Source organism: Melitaea cinxia, chromosome 29, assembly GCF_905220565.1.
Source record: "Melitaea cinxia chromosome 29, ilMelCinx1.1, whole genome shotgun sequence".
Lineage (NCBI taxonomy): Eukaryota > Metazoa > Arthropoda > Insecta > Lepidoptera > Nymphalidae > Melitaea > Melitaea cinxia.
This window is the reverse complement of record NC_059422.1, coordinates 6,218,904-6,239,817: the sequence shown is the minus strand read 5'-3', so window position 1 is coordinate 6,239,817 and position 20,914 is coordinate 6,218,904. Positions and strand designations below refer to the sequence as shown.

At 33.9% G+C, this 20,914-nt stretch overlaps 1 protein-coding gene across 1 annotated transcript; it reads left to right on the top strand.

Annotated features, from left to right (window-relative positions):
- Window positions 1-365: 365 nt before the first annotated feature.
- Window positions 366-15,929, top strand: LOC123667899 (dymeclin). Its single transcript, XM_045601732.1, has 16 exons — window positions 366-505; window positions 1,668-1,814; window positions 3,517-3,643; window positions 4,222-4,343; window positions 5,330-5,449; window positions 6,035-6,171; window positions 7,657-7,869; window positions 8,602-8,681; window positions 9,607-9,729; window positions 10,559-10,684; window positions 11,349-11,511; window positions 12,409-12,507; window positions 13,284-13,342; window positions 13,585-13,755; window positions 14,393-14,518; window positions 15,529-15,929. Exons 1-16 carry the CDS (start codon window positions 366-368, stop codon window positions 15,670-15,672), a joined length of 2,097 nt encoding a protein of 698 aa, XP_045457688.1. The 3' UTR covers window positions 15,673-15,929.
- Window positions 15,930-20,914: the final 4,985 nt, after the last annotated feature.

Sequence of the window (20,914 nt, the reverse complement as noted above, 5' to 3'; positions counted from 1 at the left end):
AAATTAAAAATCATCAAAATCGGTGCACCCAGTAAAAAGTTGTGTGGATTTTAGAGGGTTTCCCTCGATTTCTCTGGGATCCCATCATCAGATCCTGGTTTCCTTGTACCCATTCCCATCGTACCGCACTTTTTATATATCTCCTTTCCAACGAAAAAAGAATTATCAAAATTGGTTCATAAACGACGAAGTTATCCCCAAACATTCATTCATATATATATATATATATGGTCAAATTGAGTAACCTCCTCCTTTTTTGAAGTCAGTTAAAAAGTAATTTTTACTATTAACTTTTGGCAGAATGAAGTCTGTCTGGGCAGCTAGTATAAATATAATTATTAGGTATGTATTTTATTACAGGAAAGATGGGTATCGCGGTAACGAAATATTCTGATATATCGACCAATGAGCTGGTGGAGAGGTTTTGTTCAAATGAAATAATATGTCCAAATGATCCATTCTGGAATCAACTGCTCGCTTTCAATATACAGATACCGACTAATGTGTAAGTATTATTTATTGATACTATTATAAAAAGTTTAAATGGGATATTTGCAAAGTTTGTTCTTGATTTTTTGTTGTTGTCCTTAAAATACTTTTGCCAATAAAAGGGAATCCCCCATCCTTGTCACATGTTGTCACACTAAGGAAAAGACCCCCCGGTATTTATTTAGTGTGACGAGATATGACAATAGTTTTTTTTTATAGATCTACAAAACAAAGAATCGTAATCTGTATGCTATTTTAATATCGAAATCATTTTTTGGTGTAGCTTTTGTGACGTAATATCAATGAGATTTAGATGACGTAATATTCGCGATACTATTTTCAATATTGCTGTCACTGTTGCAAGCGCCATGATTATATTATTGATTATGGCTACCCAGTGACGTAGCGGGGTGGTGGCAAGCAACATCTTGCCCCAGGTGCTACACACTAAGGGACGCCAAATGGTCCGCAAAATAAAAAATTGCTGGACATATTATATGGTTTTTCGATGTGGGGGGGGGCTAAAAAGTTGTGCCCCCAACCCAGGGGTTATGGTAAATATCTCAATTAATATCAGAACAATAGTGTTAGTTTCTAAAGAGGATAAAAATTATATTTATTTGTCAGTATGAGAAAAACGATATTATTTTATGACAACTTTTGGACACATTTTTTTGAACAAATCTAGAGGTAGGGCACAGCAGGAATTTCCTGCTCAAAATATGGAGCAGCCCGACTGGGGTAGTCCTCGACCTTACAGAAGATCACAGCTAAATAATACTGTTTTCAAGCAGTATTGTGTTCCTGTTGGTGAGTAAGGTGACCAGAGCTCCCGGGGGGATTGGGGATTGGGTCGGCAACGCGCTTGCGATGCTTCTGGTGTTGCAGGCGTCTATAAGCTACGGTAATCGCTTACCATCAGGTGAGCCGTACGCTTGTTTGCCGACCTAGTGACATAAAAAAAAAACATTTAAGATTATAATTATTAATATTTATGGTTGTATGTTGTTTATAACAGCAATAACAAACATCAACAAGCAAGCAAATGACGTAAGATCAAATCGAACACGGCATGTTTTTCTATAAAGAAAATATGCATTAACTAACTTAATTTAATTCCATTTTATTTATATAAAATACATTTAGAATGGTCTAAACATCGTTATTATTATTTTTAGTGAGGAACAATTAATGTTAGACTCGAGTACGGAGGCCTTACTACAAAAGTTCTTACAGAACAATCCACAGACTGGCAACTTAGGGTCACTTGTACAGGTTTTTATAACACGGGCGACGGAACTACTCGCTGAACCTAACTCAGATAAGTAAGTACTAGAATAGTAAATGAAAATTATTGAGGCCCCTATGACTAAGGGGCCCTAAAAAAGTGTATTTTTTTTATCTTTTATTTTGGAAGCAAACTGTATTTATTACAATGGTCTTTAAAATAAACAAAACATGCAAATTAATCAATAAAGTTTCCAATATTATAATACATATAAAATAAGAGCCTATTATACCTTTTTCGGATAACTCTATTTGCCAGATGACGGTATCCAACAGATAAAGTTTTTATATGTTATTCTTTTTCGCCATCGAATTCCACTCTCTGATAATTTTATGTAAAAAATATATAATATTTGCAATCATTATTACAAAATGATTAATAGAGCGAGAAATAGAAAGGATCGTATTACAGCAATATTAAAATAAATGGCATTATGAAATAAAAAAACAATATTATAAAAAATGAAAAGTTAAGCAAAATTTTGTAATTTATTCATGACCTGTCTTTCTATATTGGATTATAATTTATTATATCGTTATTAAATAAATATAAATAATAGTTAAAGTTATAATAATTGCAAAATTACTTTAACAAACACCAACAGAATATACCAAATGAACTACATGAGGTATATATATGTATTAGCCACACACTAAATTTCCGTTATTTTTTTTTTTTTATTTTTTATAAAGATTAGGATCATTTACTGAACATAAAACCACAAAATACTGACATATTCAGATAGAGCTTCAAGCTCCATCTTGAATAAGATTTTGGCCGATATCTCGGAAACTATGCACCTTAGGCCAAAAGTTATTAAGATCATTATTGTAAAGAATAATATTTAGCATCTATTGTTTCCTGTAAACTTCTTTGTAAAATTTACCGTTTACAATTTATGACCCCTTTAATAAACCGGTTTTTATATTTCGGCAGATAACTCTTAGAACATTAGATTAATAATAGTAAAACCGGTCGATCATTAAAACAATTTATCTGTAGATTATAAAAAAAAAAAAACAATCGTTGGCAAACTACAGGAAGTACGACTTCAAAGAGATTTATTTGGCCGTATTCTTGGTATAACGATGGATCTTAAAATTGATATAGCCAACATTGTATTGTATCCTTTAACTCCAGTGCCATTGTCATTTTGTGTGTGGTATTTGTAAACCTAAAAGTCGACTTTATTCAAATTTTCGAAAAAAAAAAGAAAAAGAAAGTCACGTCCAACCTACCTTCTTGCATAGATATTTTAATAATTAACGATTTGTATTTTAATTAATTCTATAAATTATTTCATTGATTTATTAATTTTTAACCGACTTTAAAAAAGGAGAAGGTTACTCAATTCGACCGTATATATATATATATATATATTTTTTTTTTAAATGTATGTTCGGGGATAACTGCGTCGTTTATGAACCGATTTTGATAATTCTTTTTTTGTTGGAAAGGAAATATCTCCAGTGTGGTACCATGATAAGGAAACCAGGATCTGATGATAGGATAGATAAATCGAAGGAAACCCTTGTAAATCCGCATAACTTTTTACTGGGTGTACCGATTTTGATGATTTTTAATTTAATCGAAAGCCGATGTTTATCATGTAGTTTTGGAGTAATCTTTGATAATGAGTATTTACTTGACTATTTTTTCGTCTAACTACGTTGTATGTGTGTACTTGTGGATGTAATTGAAGTTGGTTTTTTTTCGTTATATTTATATTTATTTTGCAGTGTGATGTTGGCATGGCAGAGCTACAACGCGTTGTTCGTGATAAGAGCAGTCACTAAGTATTTAGTGGAACTGGTGCCGGAGTATGAACTGTGTAAGCATTTAGATGTGCAAGGGAGGAATGTCAATGTAAGTTGATTAATCTTATATATAAAATTCTCGTGTCACAATGTTAATTAAAATACTCCTCCGAAACGGCTGGATCGATTTTTATGAAATTTTGTATGCATATCGGGTAGGTCTGAGAATCGGCCAACATCTTTTTTTCATACCCCTAGCTTTTCTTATTAGATGTTCTTTTATATTGTTATTTTTTTTTTATAATCGGTTTATCGTGCCTGTTCATTAAATTAACTGTTTGTGTAATATTATAGTAATTATAGTGTTATATAAATAAAATGTTAGATTTTTCTAACAAAAAGAACATTTTTTCTAATTTTGTTAAACAATTTTTTTTTTCTATGACTTAAAAATAAGTGTGTGAAAGTTTTTAGTTAAGATACAGGTTTTTTGTTCAATGACTTATATTATATTCAAATTAAATCGTAACATATAATTAATAGTTAAATAACAAAATTAATATACGCTTTAAAAGTTCACTAATTTACAATAAAAACTTAATAAGAAATCAAATATTTTCTTGCTAACATTACTGTTTTCCTTCTATATATATATTAATTTTTTAGTCACCCACACCTCAAGAACAGTCGCCCCCACTGTCCCCATCACAAGAAGTAACGGACACGCAGACAAAATCTGTGTCCGGAGAAAGCAGAGTTGAGATGCTTATCGATGCCTTGATAGGATTAATTATTGATGTGCCTATTACGTAAGTATACATTTATAAAATAAAAAAAAACATGTTAGGAAGTTAGTTAACTCTTTTAACTATAATTCTATATATAAATAGAAATAAATTAATTAATGTGTTGCTAATGAAAAGAAATGAAAATATTTATTTCGCCATAATGTGATCCATACACTTAACGAAAGTCAAAAATAATATCTTTTCCAAAAAAAAAGTCAATAATAAAAGAAAGTTAAGGGAAGTAATATATCAAGCAATAAAATAAAAATTAAATATTTATTATACTCGGGAACGACTGGGGTGAAATTGCTGACCGATTTTTAATAGTTATCTACTTTGATGGTGGTTTTTACGGAGTGAATAATTTGGGATATGTGGTATATGCGTGCGCGTCCATACCACTGCGGGCTCGTGAGTGCTATAAAATATAGCCTATTTCACTTGTGGCGACATCTACCGCGACTACGAACTACGTAACTAGAGAAAAAACTGACGTATCCTACATCGCGCTATCAAAGATATCAAAGTGATTGAGGTATATATACAAGATCCCGACAACAACCGTTGGGCCAGTAGTCCACCAGACACAACACCCGTCCGGTCGGAGAACCCTGCCTTTTCTTCATACTACCAAACACTCATTGGTAACATAGCATTTGCACAATTGAACTTTTTAAATCGGTCCAAAAGTTTTTATGTTTATCTATTCAAACATACAAAAATATAATTTGTATTAATCGTACAAATATTAAAGATATTTTAATTTAAAACTCAATTGATTATCGTCGCCACATCTATATTTTATCTTATATATAAAAATCTCGTGCACCATTGTTTCTTACTAAAGTCCTCCGTAAAGGCTTGACCGATTTTTATGGTATATATTTGGTAGGTCTGAGAATAGGTCGTAAGCTATTTTTTATACATCAGGTGATAGGGGGAGAAAAACATTTGCTTAGATCAGCTAGTTGTAATAAAAATTTATAATTATATAATTAACTTTCCAGTGACAACACTTACTACCTTCACCTAGAGTGTCTCAATACACTGCTAGTACTAATGTCAGTGTACATGTTTGCCGGGGCTCACGGACAGGCACAGTTAGTTGAGACTTCGTTGATATTCAGGTATGTTATTTTATTATTTTCGCATTTCGAATTCAGCCTGTAGCATCCCACTGCTGGGCATAGGACTCTTTCCTCATGTAGGAGAAGGATCAGAGCTTAATCTACTACGGTGTCCGCTGCGGGTTGGCGGATATATTTCCTACTATGAGTAATGATCGCTATCATGTATTTATGATAACAACCGGGACCGATGGCTTAACGTGCTTTCTGAGGTAAGGTGGGGTGACCCACAAAGACTGCAAAAACATTTAAACCACGTCAAACATCTGTATGGCCAATACAAACGTTTGCCATGTGCGTGGATCGAACCCACAACCGCCAGCGCAACAGCTATAAACCAGTGCTGTGACCGTTGCGCCAACGCGTCGTCAATACATTTTTTATTACAAATTATTAACGTGCTCTAAATTATTATTCCACCATGTAACATAAATTTTATTTTAAAACAAATAAAATTCAATATGATAAAATTGTATATAAAAAAGATATCGTATTATCCCCTCCCCCCTTTTAATATTTAAAGATTTTCTGTATTATTTACTTTTTTAAATAGAATTGAAATAATTTGAACTCATATTGTTTCAGAACACTATTCCAAGGCAGATACAGTATGCACGCATCTTTACTAGTCAAAACTTTACTAACCAATTTGTCGGCTATGTTGCCGGCCCCCCCACAGTTCGGGGCCCAGGGGCCTGGCAGCTTATTGATTAACATTGCTTGTAAGTTTGCTGTTTTGTGTTTAATTTAAGGTATATAATCGTATTATTGTTATGTTGATGTTGAGGCCCCCTGTGATAAGGGGGCCTGGGGAGTTTAAGCAGTAGTATAAATTTTATTGTGCATATGTAATATTTAAAATTGTTTACCATAATATCTGCAAGACTAATATGAGACATGATAAAAGGGGTATTTAAAACTTCTAAGAGTAGTTTACATATTCAAAACGTAATAAAACACTGTCGAGCTTTGTTTACTATATTTTTATTTATTTAGTTGCTACAGTTTGTAGTGAGCCTGCGTTCTGCTCCTGGTATATAGATTCGATTTCGCCGCAACCCTGGGTTTAATATATGTTTTTTTTTAATATTAATATAATTATTAAGACTAGTGGTCGCCCAGAAGTCTAAATTCGACCAAAATTAAAATTTGAAATTAAAGAAAACCAAAAAATTATGAAAATAAAGAACCTTTTTTTAACTTTTTCAATTTGACTACAGACTAATAATCAACAAAAGAGCGTGCGTGTAAAATCCATGGTATTGTTTGTAATGTTTTTTTTTTTTTAATTTATTTATTTAATATGTTTTTATGCATAATTTAAAAAAAATATATTCGTATTCTACACTCCTCTATATAAACTATAAGTGTACGAAATTTCATACTGCTCCATCCGCGCAATTTTTGTGAAAAGGGGCACAAAGTTTTTGCTTCACGTATTAATATATATATATATATATATATATATATATATATATATATATATATATATATATATATATTATGTATGTGTATAAATTGACAAAAATGTAACTATATCAGTGAGCTGTTACCTAAAACAGACATCCAGGTTTAATAAGAATAGACTAACTTGTATCTATACTAATATTATAAAGAGGTAAAGTTTATAACTTTGTTTGTATGTAGGGGGTAATCTTCGCAAATACTGATCCGATCATGTAAATTTTTTCACTAACAGAAAGCTACACTATTCAGGAGTGACATAGGCTATATCTTATTCTAATTGAACAAAAAATTCAGTAAATAAGAAAAAGATTAAAATATAATATCAAAATGGTAAATAAACTAGCGCCATCTATCGCTATTAGAAAACAATTTATTAGTCTTTCGACGTTATCTCGATTTTTAATAGATGGCGTTGGAGCAACATATTATTTATTTAAGTACTATAAAATTTGTTCTTTAAAGTATGTTATTTGGTTCTGTAATTTAAAATAATAAATACACGGGAGCAACATATTATTTATTTAAGTGCTATAAAATTCGTTCTTTAAAGTATGTTTTTTGGTTAATATAATAACGCCCAACGAAGTGGACACGGGTCGGCTAGTTTATATTATAAAGATAGATATATTAAAAATTTTAGCTTATTTGGAAGAAATAGCCAATTTGCTATAACTCCATTGTACTACACAATACTATAGAATACAGTAAAAAATTAATAAATAATATAAATTAATTTCCAGCGAGCATATGGAACATGCTGACCTTCAGCCCGGCAGCCCGGCAGACAATATACACTAACCCGCCAGTAGATAGGCATGAACTATTGGAACGGCTAAAGAAAGAACACCCCGTAGCCAACCAGTCTTGTCTGTTATTACTGGCCCTGGCTAACCATTGTATACATGAGGATAACTTGTACCGAGTGGCATTGTTGCACTGCGAGGATTCTCAAGGTAAGCTACGCTAAATTTAGTACTACTGGAAGTTTTTGAAGTAAAGACTTCTTTATGCACGCTTGACTTGAGAAGTACGCTGGTGAATGCGTGATGAGAGCGTTACGAAAAGTGTGATCGGGCGAGGCAAACGGAAGTTGAGAGGGAGATAAGTTAGTGAAGATAGAGAGAGAGTTACGTTAAGTTTTAATTCAGTTGCGTGGTCTAGAGCACGCGTTTTTTTTGTACTACTACAGTGGAAAATAAGCATTCGGTAGACCTGATAAAGTCTCATAAAGGAGTCTCATAAAGGAGTAATCTGTGGTCAACCATCTTTGGTCTTATTGAAGCAAGGTTGATCGGTGGATAGAATTATTGAAAAAAAACATATATATATATATATATATATATATATATATATATATATATATATATATATATATATATATATAGGCCCACATGCAGTAAAACTACTTAATAGTGACAATATGGTTCCAACATTTGTCTTTACTAGTGGACAGCTTCTAGTAAAGATAAGAAGAAAATAAAAAGATCTACATATTTGCTCAACAGTAGAACTTTTAACAGTTTTATATATACATATTGTATAATCTGCCTGCTCGCTCAAATCATTCTGGGCTGATACCCAATGCTTAATCATCTTAAACGCACCCTCGTTCTATCAATATTAGCATGTGAAACCAAACTCAATAGGCTTTCTTTTTAATATACTAAAAATTAATTAATTTCCAGACACATCGACCACGACGCCACACAGAGATACAAACGGCAGCATCACACACCTCACACCCCCTAGAATAGACATGGCCGCTGTAAGTGTATATTTATGTTACAATTAATAGCTTAGCTAGTTAACCTGCCAGATGTTACCTTCCTCAAAACAATCTAAGAACCCTATTTGACCTTATATATTTTTTTGTCAAAGTTGGTCCAGACGTTTAGGAGATAATTCAACGGTGACATGGATACAATTAGGACAATTTTATCTTTAGTTTTGAGATGTATATGTGTACATTTTTAACCGACTGCTAAAAAGAGGAGGTTCTCAATTCGAGTGTATTTTTTTATGTCTTACCTACATGTGGTGCTTGTCATGTGACGATCTCGATAGTTTCTAGCGATAGAGCGATCTCGGAGTAGTTTTTGAGTTATCAATATTATGCGTAAATTTATACTCATTTTATTATTTTTCAATGTAAATTGTAGTCCGTTTCTTTTCATTTCAAGTCATAGAGCAAATTCAAAACCTTGTCCCATATGTGAAGAGACTAGACCAGCTATAAGACAATGATAATCTGTTTTAAGTTTCGGGACACTAGATATAAGAGGAGAATAGGTATTGTTATTTATTACATAACACATACATTACCTATGTTTGTAATGTACTTAATGTTAATATTGTAGCAATTTTGAAATTGTTAGTTGACTTGCTACCATGACTTATTTTTCTTCCTTTTGTTAAGTGTGTGTAATCAATCACCGTATGGCATAATTAATATTTTCATTTAAATTCATACATACATACTAGCTGACCTGGCGAACTTCGTATCACCTTATTTTTTTTCTGAAATATAATAATAACAGAATATATCAAAATAAAATATAGCCTATCTTTTAAGTTGGATCGAACTGGACATGGTGTGCGAATTGTATTATAATCGGTTAAGTGGTTTAGGAGTCCATTGAGGACAAACATTGTGACACGAGATTTATATATATTAAGATTATGCTCCCTAGCTCCACAAGGCCCTGTGTGCGACGGCGGGTTGTGAACATTCCACTCTGCTACTCTACCTCATGCTCCACTCCTGTAAGGCCTACAAGCGGCACGTTAGCAACGTACCTCATATTGAGAATCTGGTGAGTTCACAAGTAAATAAATATCTTATAACACTGTCGTCTGTTCCTACTTCCTATGATAAGCAAACTTAATGATTGTGTCAAAGGCAACGGCCGACAGTTAAAACTTTTTTTTTTCAATAAATATACATAGAAATAACACATACATACAAATAAACATATTTACACCTAGGCTCAGGCGTGAATCGAATACGCAACCCGCGGAACAGAAAGCAGGGCCACTACAAATTGCGCCAACGGTCTAGTCAAATAAATACATCACAATCAACAATGAGTGTGTAGTAATTTACTTCTGTGGCGATGTCCAGATATTTAACAAAATGATTATTCTAAGAAATATAGTCTGTTTTTCTATTAAAGGGTTCAGTTTTTAAAGTTGTAACTCTTGGAGTCTAACTACCTCCGGCACAGGTTTAATCTTGATGTATCTAGTACCATCAAGGAGATACTTCAAGACCCACAAGTAATACTCCAAGACCCACAAGTACTGCACAAACACCCAGGGCAAAGATCTGTATGGCCAATACAAGTGTTTGTCATGTGCGAGAATCGAACCCGCAACCGCCAGCGCGACAGCCGCAAACCAGTGCTGTGACCGTTGCGCAAACGCGTTGTCCTGTCCTGTATACAAGTCATTATTAATATTTTTACGTATTATACATAATTAAGCTATAAATGACACATATTGGTCGATTGCGCGATTTTTACATGATTGTCGTAGATCTGTCAACTAGAGCTGGAAAAAATTATATAAAACTTAAAAAAATAATTGTTGAATTAATTTTTCTTAGAATATGGACAGTTAGTAAACTTAATAATTTGTTTCCAGCTGGTACCAATCCTACAAGTACTGTACAATACTCCAGACAGCGCGTCACATCATATTTACATGTCTCTTATTGTTCTACTGATACTGACAGAGGATGACTCCTTGATCAAGAATGTTCATTTAATTGTAAGTATATTTTTTAATATACCTAGAGAGGTCAAAAAACAAGCGTATGGCTCTCTTGATGGTAAGCGATTACCGTAGCTTATAGACGTCTGCAACACCAAAATCATCGCAAGCGCGTTGTCGACCCTATCCCCAATTCCCCCAGGAGCTCTGGTCACCTTAATCACCGACATGAACACAAAACTGCTTGTAAGTAGTATTATTTTGCTGTGATCTTCTGTAAGGTCGAGGTACTGCCCCAGTCGGGCTGCTTCATATTGTGAGCAGGAAATTTCCTACTGTGCCCTGCCTCGATTTATTAGCTTTTTGGTGTAATTTTAATTTGAAAATTCGTATCGTAATTTGTTACTAATTCACAATATAAACTAGCTATAACTAGACTGGTGCTTGTTTCTGATTTAACTTACCAAAGATAGAACTTCATTCTTCTCGCTTTATTCTTTTTCATCTCCTTCTAAAGATTGTCTAGAAACAATCGTTCTCAAGCGATAAGACCACCTTTTGTACGTATTTTTTGTTTTTTCACTTGCATATTTGTATGTTGGTTTTGTACGTTATATTTGTATTGCTTGTATTTAAATTTATTAACTAGAGTATACTTTAATGAACCTTGATCTCAATATAATACCAATTCTTAATTATATAATTTATGAAATAATTGCAGATGCTGAAAAACATCCCGTGGTATACGGAGCGTTCAATCTCTGAGGTATCTCTGGGGGGCCTGGTTGTACTTGTACTACTACGTGCATTACAGTATAATATGGCTCGCGTACGAGACAAGTACTTGCATACTAACTGCCTGGCTGCCATCGCTAATATGAGCTGTGAGTGATACTGTCTACTAGGGGAAAGGGGGTTTTACTAATATCTAATAGAATGTTAGCATAAAGGACCAGTATATAATGAATTATGAGGCAAAGGCATTAGTTTCTTATGTGCCGTGAAAGAAAGTGATTAGTATCTTACGGGTCGTGAGCAAAAGGGACTAGTATCTAATGGGTCGTGAGCAAAAAGGACTAGTATCTAACGGGTCGTGAGCGAAAGAGCATAGATCTTACAGGTCGTGATCAACAGGGACAAGTATCTAACGGGTCGTGAGCAAAAGAAACTAGTATCTAACGGGTCGTGAGCAAAAGGGACTAGTATCTAACGGGTCGTGAGCGAAAGGCACTAGTATCTAACGGGTCGTGAGCGAAAGAGAATAGTATCTTACAGGTCGTGATCAAAAGGGACAAGTGTCTAACGGGTCGTGAGCAAGAGACTAGTATCTAACGGGTCGTGAGCGAAAGTGATTACTATCTAACGGGTCGTGAGCAAAAGGGCCTAGTATATAACGTGTCGTGAGCAAAAGGGACTAGTATCTAACGGGTCGTGAGCAATAGGAACTAGTATCTTATGAACTGTGATTGAAAGGGTAATAAAGACTAGAGCAATAGAGACTAGAATAATAGTAGACCCGCCCCGGCTTTGCACGGGTGCATTGCTGATACTAAATATAAAATAAATATTTGCAATGTAAGCGCAAAGAAATGTGTTTATTTACGACATCACATTAGAAACCTCTAAAACTATCAGTGTTCCTTCTACTATATTATGCATGTAATATACTTATAAACCTTCCTCTGGAATCACTCTATTGACTAAAGAAAACCGCATCAAAAGGCGCGAACCGACTTTGTTTTATACTAAGTAGTGATATGAAAATCAATAAACATTTTCAGGTGAATTTAGGAATCTACATCCATACGTTGCCCAGCGGCTGGTGTCACTGTTCGAAATATTAACGAAACGAAGAGCAAGACTTTGTACTGAAATAGAAGGTAAGTTAGGCTTATTCGGTTTCGTATATAATCAGATAGAAAGTAGACATTGAATTTTGGAAAGATGAGAGATGATAACCAGAGATGTAAATAGCGATTGAGGTAGGGCACAGCAGGAATTTCCTGCTCAAAATATGGAGCAGCCCGCCTGGGGTAGTACCTCGACCTTACAGAAGATCACAGCTAAATAATACTGTTTTCAAGCAGTATTGTGTTCCTGTTGGTGAGTAAGGTGACCAGAGCTCCTGGGGGATTGGGGATTGGGTCGGCAACGCGCTTGCGATGCTTCTGGTGTTGCAGGCGTCTATAAGCTACGGTAATCTCTTACCACCAGGTGAGCCGTACGCTTGTTTGCTGACCTAGTGATATAAAAAATAAAATAAAATACAGGCTGTCCAGGATAGGGACGGTAGAGGGGATCTATAGGGCAGATCTATGTACTGTAAATGTTTTTTTTTTATACAACTAGGTCGGCAAACAAGCGTACGGCTCACCTGATGGTTAGTGACTGCCGTAGCTTATAGACATCTCCAACACCAGAAGTATCGAAAGCGCGCCGCTAACCCTATCCCCAATTTCACCAGGAGCTCTGGTCACCTTACTCACCAACAGGAACACTTTTCACTAATTTCTGTAAAGTCGAGTTACTTCCCCAGTCGGGCTGCTCCATATTTTGAACAGGAAATTTCCTGCTGTCCCCTAATTCAGTTAAAATCACTTGTATACCTAATATAACGTTATTTTTTAGGTCTTAATATAATTTAACTGTTTTTTAGGAGGCGATATAAACAGCATAGACTTACCACATCACGCAGAAGAGAAAACAGAGGAAATTGTAAGTCGTTCCATATGTTTCTATAGTATATTTGTTATTAGCTAAAGTAGTTTGAAGCTAGTTAACTTGTATTACTAATTTTATAGTGTAGCAACGGATATGTGGTTCAATATTATATCTTTTATTAGAAGTATTATTATTATTACAAAAAAAAAATGCAAATTTACCATACATTGTTCGACCACTGCAACTCACACCGTGATATATTATAGCCTATAGTATGTCCGCTTGTTTTGTTACAGATGGAACACATAGCAGTACTAGACGAAGTGCTGCGGATGCTGCTGGAGATAATAAATTCGTGCCTCACCCACCAGCTCTCAAACAACCTGAACTTGGTGTACGCCTTGCTTCACAAGCGACAACTGTTCCAACACCACGCCCATCACCACATCGCGCAGAACATCGAAATGGTGATTTATATTTGTTACACTGATCTAATTTTGATAACGAAATTGTTTGATGTTTTATTGATTTTGATAAGAACTGTTCATTAATATATTTTAGATCGTATTATATTTTAAATTAGGGGTCGTCCATTGATCACGTGAGGCTCGAAAGGGAGGGAGGGGCTTAGAAAAACATCACGAAATGAAACAAGGAGGGTGTTAGATTGAGATATTATGTGAATTTATTTTCCATTATCTGCGGCGATTTTTAAACCAAAAAAAAACAAATAAAGACGATGCAACCTTCTTGTCCTTCACCAATTTACGCTGTGTGGTTACGGCAGTAAAAAATATAGCCACCCCCTCTCTTCCCGTGGGTGTCGTAAGAGGCGACTAAGGGATAACACAGTTCCGCTACCACCTTGGAACTTAAAAAGCCGACCGATGGCGGGATAACCATCCAACTGCTGGCTTGGAAATACACAGGCCGAAGACGGGCAGCAGCGTCTTCGGTGCGACAAAGCCAGTACTGCGGTCACCAACCCGCCTGCCCAGCGTGGTGACTATGGGCAAAATACATGAGTTCACGTCATTTTTTGGCATGAACTTGTAGAGGCCTATTTCCAACGATGAACTGCAATAGGCTGAAATGATGATCCAGGTAATAGGCTACTTCTCGACCCGACTCCAGCGGGTCCAGGAGGGTGCCGGTGGGGACCTGGGGGTCACCGAGGTGTTGCAGTGTATCAAGAAGGGCGCCGAGCAGTGGTCGAGTGATAGGCTTAAGGTATGTATTTATGTTTTATTTACATAGATTCACCGAGGGTGATTAATAAAATACAGAATTACATATTAAACTAACATAGTTGTATCAGTTGGTTTTGGACTTATCGCTAAAGCGTTACAAAGATTTTTGTAATTTTTTGAAGTAAGACTTCTCTACGCACGCTTTGGGAGTAAGGTGGTGAATGCATGATGAGAGCGATACGGAAAGTCAGAACAGGAGTTGAAAGGGAGATACAAGTTAGCGAAGATAGAAAGAGAAAGAGTTACGTTTCGAAAATTTTACTTCAGTCGTGTGGTCTAAAGCATACTCATTTTTTTTACAGTGATAATTTTATTGATATGTCTAAAATTTTTGACTGGTTTGTAGGCTTATTTGTTCTGAGAATATGTCAAAACAAAAAATAATTCAGTCAGTTAGCTTAACCTATCGCAGTCCACTGCTGGACATAGGCGTCCTTATGTTCACGCCAGACATTCCGGTATTCCGCAGTCCTCATACAGCCAGTAGATGGTCGGACAGTACTTAAATAACGTTTGATATTCATAAAGAGGATTATATATATATATATATATATATGTGGGATTGATGGCTCAGAGTAAAACAACAGAATGCTTTTATTAATTTATTTCGTAGCTAACACCGTCTTTCCACCGCTCGTATCACTCGCTCGAATCAGTTTCCTTTTACCATACCTCACTCGCTCATACTTACACTCTCTCTCTTTCACTCACGCTTACGTTCCGTTTCCCACATATATATATATATATATATATATATACACATACATATTTGTTTGTATGCTTTTATGTATACATTTTAAAATATTTTATCGTTAATATACTGATTTATTAACATTGCAACATTTTCTCTCCGAAAACACAATTGGACCCGGTAGGCTGGCGCTGCTATGTCATATATGTCAACAATCAAATTTGGTAGCTGTATTCCGGCCAGGACAACGTCTGCTGGGGCCGCTAGTTTTTTTATTTTGAATTAATCTATTCTTGCAGAAATTTCCCGATCTCAAATTCCGTTACGTTGAAGAAGATAGACCAGAAGAATTTTTCACCCCCTACGTGTGGGCGCTAATAAACGCGTGCGGGAATGTTTACTGGGCGAGTGAATGCGCTCGAACCTGCGACCTACTGGCGTGATCGCGTCCCCACCCCCTGTGGGGTCTGATCCACTGCGTTCGCGCTTGTATGGACCACGCCTTATCTCTGTTGGATATTGACTATGAAAGATTGTAATACCGTGTAATGTAGTGTATTTGCAAAATAGGAACTCAAGAGTAAAGGGGTGACAAAGAATATCTTGATCGAAATGTGGAGCAGTTTGATTGGAATAATATGAAAGGTAAAGTCAGTTGAACATACAAAATGATTGCTATTAATAAAGAGAATAACAAATTTTCGTGTCTTTGAAAATATATTATAAACCTAAGAGTTGGGGTACTGCAGATAATACTTTGCTCGAAATCTTAAGCAGATTGATTGATATAATATATATGATGTGTATACAAAACTATTGGTATTTTGTTTTTCTTTTATCTTTCTATTGCTAGAACCAAAACCCGCAATTAATTTTGTTTTCAAACCAATAAAATGGTTACATTGTCGACATATTTTTGCGATGGCAATATTGAACATTGTGATAGATCTATGGTCAATAACCATAGTCTATGGGAGAGATGGTACTATAAATTACTGTGAACAATTTAATAAAAGCTAGATAACATTCAATTATTGTATTGTAGAAGCTAGTTTTATCATTTAATGGTAAATATATTTCGAATAAATTGGTTTTTCTGTTCTAATGGATATTTATATATGTATGGAAAAGTATGAATTAAAAAAAAAACTAATAATATGATTTATATGTAAAAGAGGATATTTGACATTTGTGACTTGAATTTTTTTTATTGATTCAAATTGTAGCATCCCACTGCTGGGCATAGGCTTCTTTCCCCATGTAGAAGAAGTTTCGGAGCTTAATCCACCTCGCTTCCCCACTGCGGGTTGGCGGATATAATCCCTACTTCTTTCTTTTTATGTAACGAAATTACATCACAAAGTTAAATTTTTTGAATAATGCATACAAAGACATTAATGTGTTTAAAACTTTAATAGTTATTTTATTTCTATACTGTAAACAAGATGGTTATAATCAATTTTTTTTATATAAAATAAGAAATTTAAAAAAATTGTCTATACCTACCACCTAATATTAGAAAAAATGCGATAAGAATCAGCATATTAAAAAAAACTCCGTTTTGAAATATTTGTAAAAATAATATCACGACTTTTTTTTAATCTATTAATATTTATTGAGGCTACTCTAGATAAATTTTTTATTGTATTACTGCCAGTCACAAATTTAAAAATTACTAACTTTATTGATCATATGAAACACTAATTTTATTACTTTATGAATGTCTGTTTTGGTGTAATTTGTACTACAATTATAACTTGTTTTGTTAGTAAATTCCTTCATAGAATGTATTTCTATCTTCAATACGAATATTGTATAACATTAATTGTCTGTATTATCACGATTTTTAATTAATTCTTATTTAAATATTTATTTTAATATCCAATGATATTAATATATTAAAACCGTACCTATATTTAGCTTTTTGTTGTAATGTCATTAATTTATTTAATCAATATAAGACTTGTAGCACTTCACTAAAGCCTATAAGCCTAGTGTTCCCATATTAAAAAAATGAATTGTTTGGGTACTTTTTATATTGGAACCGGGGTATTATTCATTCGTAGTCAATTCTGTTTTGTCAACTAGTTAAATTGTATGAAATTAACAAATTTACTTATAAATCAACGTGTCTTGATAGATTTATAACTATAATTTATAGTAAAATATACCTATTGGTTGATAGGCTGTAACATTAGTTGGTTTACATTAGCGTCTTAATGATTTTGATATTCCTGATCAGTCATTAAATCTTAAGAAAGTATTCTTGGAAGTATTTTTTCTTGAAATATCTCTTACAAGTGCTCTTCTTATTTCATCTTTCATCCCTTAAAAGTTGGATATTTCATGTTAGTATGAAATTTCGATTTTAAAATGTTTGTTAACAAACAAAAAAAAAGAAACATTTTCGAGCAGGGTATTTCCTGCCGTGCCCTGCCTGTATTAAATGTATTTTAATATATTTCGAATTATCTCTGATCTGAATATTTACAATTACATAACATATCTATTTGACAGATATAAGTATATCAAAAAATTTTCCATTCGATACCGTTATACATCAGATAATTTTTTCAGTAACCGGTTAAATAGTGTACGAAAAATACACGACTTCCACTTCAACCTATCGCAGTCCACTGCTGGACATAGTCACCACGCTAGGCAGGTGGGTTGCTGGCCCTTTCATAATAACAATTATTTTTTTTGATATTTTCATACATTTTAACTATAAACAAAATCATTAATCATCAATAGTATATCTCTGTTAGATTTATAAAACGAATTATTTTAACTCGAAACAATGTATAAGTCACGCGGATACACATTATTTATATATGAGCTTATAATTTGACTATAACTTTCCATTCTAATGATATGTTAGATTTAAGTAGTATACAAGGATGCAATATAGAATAATAAATGATTATTTAATTATGTGTGTGTTTAATTTTGTCCTATAATTGAAGATGATACATGATATATTTGGAAATAAGACCTCTCACCTCTACGTGTAACTCTTACACTCAGTGGCGTATTTTAAAATTCAGCGCCCCGGGCCTATTATAGTTTTCCGCCTTTAATTTTTTAGGGCGCCAAATCTATATACATCCGTAGTAACCCACGGATTGAAGGTAAATTTTTTGGAGCAGCTTAACTGGGTTAGTAACCTTACAGCTAAATAATACTGCTGTGGTGAGTAAGGTTACCAGAACTCCTGGGGAGGGTCGGCAATGCCTTCCATCCCAAACCCATAACCACTTTTATTGCACTTTTATGAATTAGTGAAGATTTCGAATTTGCAGTCAAATAAAAATCAAAAATTACTTTATTCAAATAGGCTTTAAAGGCACTTTTGATTCGACATTTTACAAAATTAATTTACATTAATTTTAAATAACCAACTAGTTAAAAATGAAGCTGCCAGCCTGCCACCAATTTCGAATATAGATTGTGCAGAGAAGAATCTGCAGGAAACTCCGCAGTTACATTAAAAAAAATCACAACAATCAGAAGTATTGCCGTTTTCCTTTGGCAAATATGCTACAGTATCTGGGGAAGGCTAGGGATTACAATACGCTTGAGTACATCTAGTGTATATAATTATAAATACGGTGACGACCCACCAACTATTGTGACTATTATAATCGTAATTAGCAAAAGTAGTTATGCTCTAAATAAAAACGGTAGCTAGAACTCTTGAAGCTAATAATATAATAACTAGAATTGCCCTTTAATTTATACCTACTCAAACTCAGTAGCGAGTCCATTTTAGTAAGAAAGTAGAAGTTCATAATTAAAATCACGTTATATTTAATTTCTTCAGATTAACTTCTTCCATTATTTCCAAATTAGCACAATAGATTTCGCCAATGTCACGTAGAATGAAGAAGACAGGAAGGGGATTAATCAGTGCTAAAAAATTTTTTATACGAAGACCAGAGGCGTAGCGTGGTGGGGCAAGAGGGAGCATCATGCCTCGGACGGTACTCACTAAGGGGTGCCAAATGGTTCGCAAAACAAAAAATTGCTGGACATATAATATGGTTTTCGAATGGGGCAGGGGCGCTTAAAAGGTATTGTGACCCCGGCACGAGTTAAGCTCGCTACGTCACTGACGAAGGCAACCAGCATTTAGCAGTAAAGTACCCGATTACCAAATTGTCTCAATCATAACTGCTTATTATTTTATTGATGCGATTTGTGTTAAAATTTCACATATCACTCAATTTTTCTAAAGTCATACATACGACTAGGAATTAACTTACTGTAGTTAATTAAAAGGCAAAGAATATCCTGGTTACCTCAGCTGGTTACTTTGAAATAAAAGCGAAACGCATGAGGCCTTAGATGATTGTTCGTTTCTATAAGTATTACTATACTCTGTTATTGTTCGTCACCAACGCGCAACGGTACTAACTATTAGTTATTAAACATACTTATAATACATTACTTTCTATAAAAACATTAATCATTCCCAATCGTCCGAAGATAACGGTCAATCATATAATTCATATAGAAACTGTAAGTATTACGGTAAACTTTATATTTTTGATAGTCATAGTGAATTTACTGAAACAATTGAAATTCAATGAACAGTTGAAAGCATTATTATTTATTCACAGAAAAGTTTAATTAATAAGCAGTCAGATAAAATATTTATTTAAAAAAGTTAAAATAGTGTAGTTGTTTAATAATATTTTAGTTTATTATTACAACAAAGATTTGTTAACATACTAATATTATTGTTCATTATACTTTAAATAACTTAATTTTCAGGTACTTTTTTATTCATTTTAAATAAGATTGAAAATTTTACAAAAAAAAAATATCATAAGCTTTCTAAGCTTTTTAGTAGTCTTATGATCTTATCTCATTCTAAATCTCCGTACATGGCAACACAGTTACTGAATCAATCAATCGAATCATATGAAGTTGATACGAAAATGTTTTGTGCGTATTTAATTGTTTATTTTGTTAACGTTTGAAGTAAATAAGTGTGTTATGAAATTGTGATATATAAAATAAAAAACTTTTATTAATTATTAAAAAGTATATGTTTATATAATAAGCTATCGTTGCGGCTGAGGGCGACAGGTAGGTGTGATGTTTTTAATTTATTTTTGAAACGTAAATCGTTATTTTAAGAGTAAAAGATTATAAATATTTACCTAAGTATTTTTAATAGTTACTTGTTTTAAAATTATTACAAATTTATTTCTCTGTATATGCTTAATTTATATTTCGCACCGTTTTTTTTGTTGTTGTTGTTTAATTTCCACATTATTATTTTGTACCTTATTTTAATTTATAAAATAAAAATTTACTTGGTAATTATGTACAATCCTGGCGAGAAATTTATGGGGTTGGGGGGAAAGAGGGGGGTTGGGTGGGGGGGAGGAGGGTGGGTTGGGGGGGAGGAGGGTGGGTTTTCACCCCTCCGGCAGACTATTTTCGTGTAAACCCCGTTGTTACAAAGACATCGTGGTTAATGTTTTAAGGTTAAATTATGGGGTTAAGGGAGAAAAGGGGGGTTGGGAGGGGTAGGAAGGGTGGGTTTCTACCCCCCCTAACCCTCCCTGGCAACTATTATCGTGTAAACCCCATAGTTACGAAAATATTGTGGTTAAAGTTTTGAGGTTACAATACCTTAGATTTGATTATTACAATACCTTAGAGCTCCGTGTC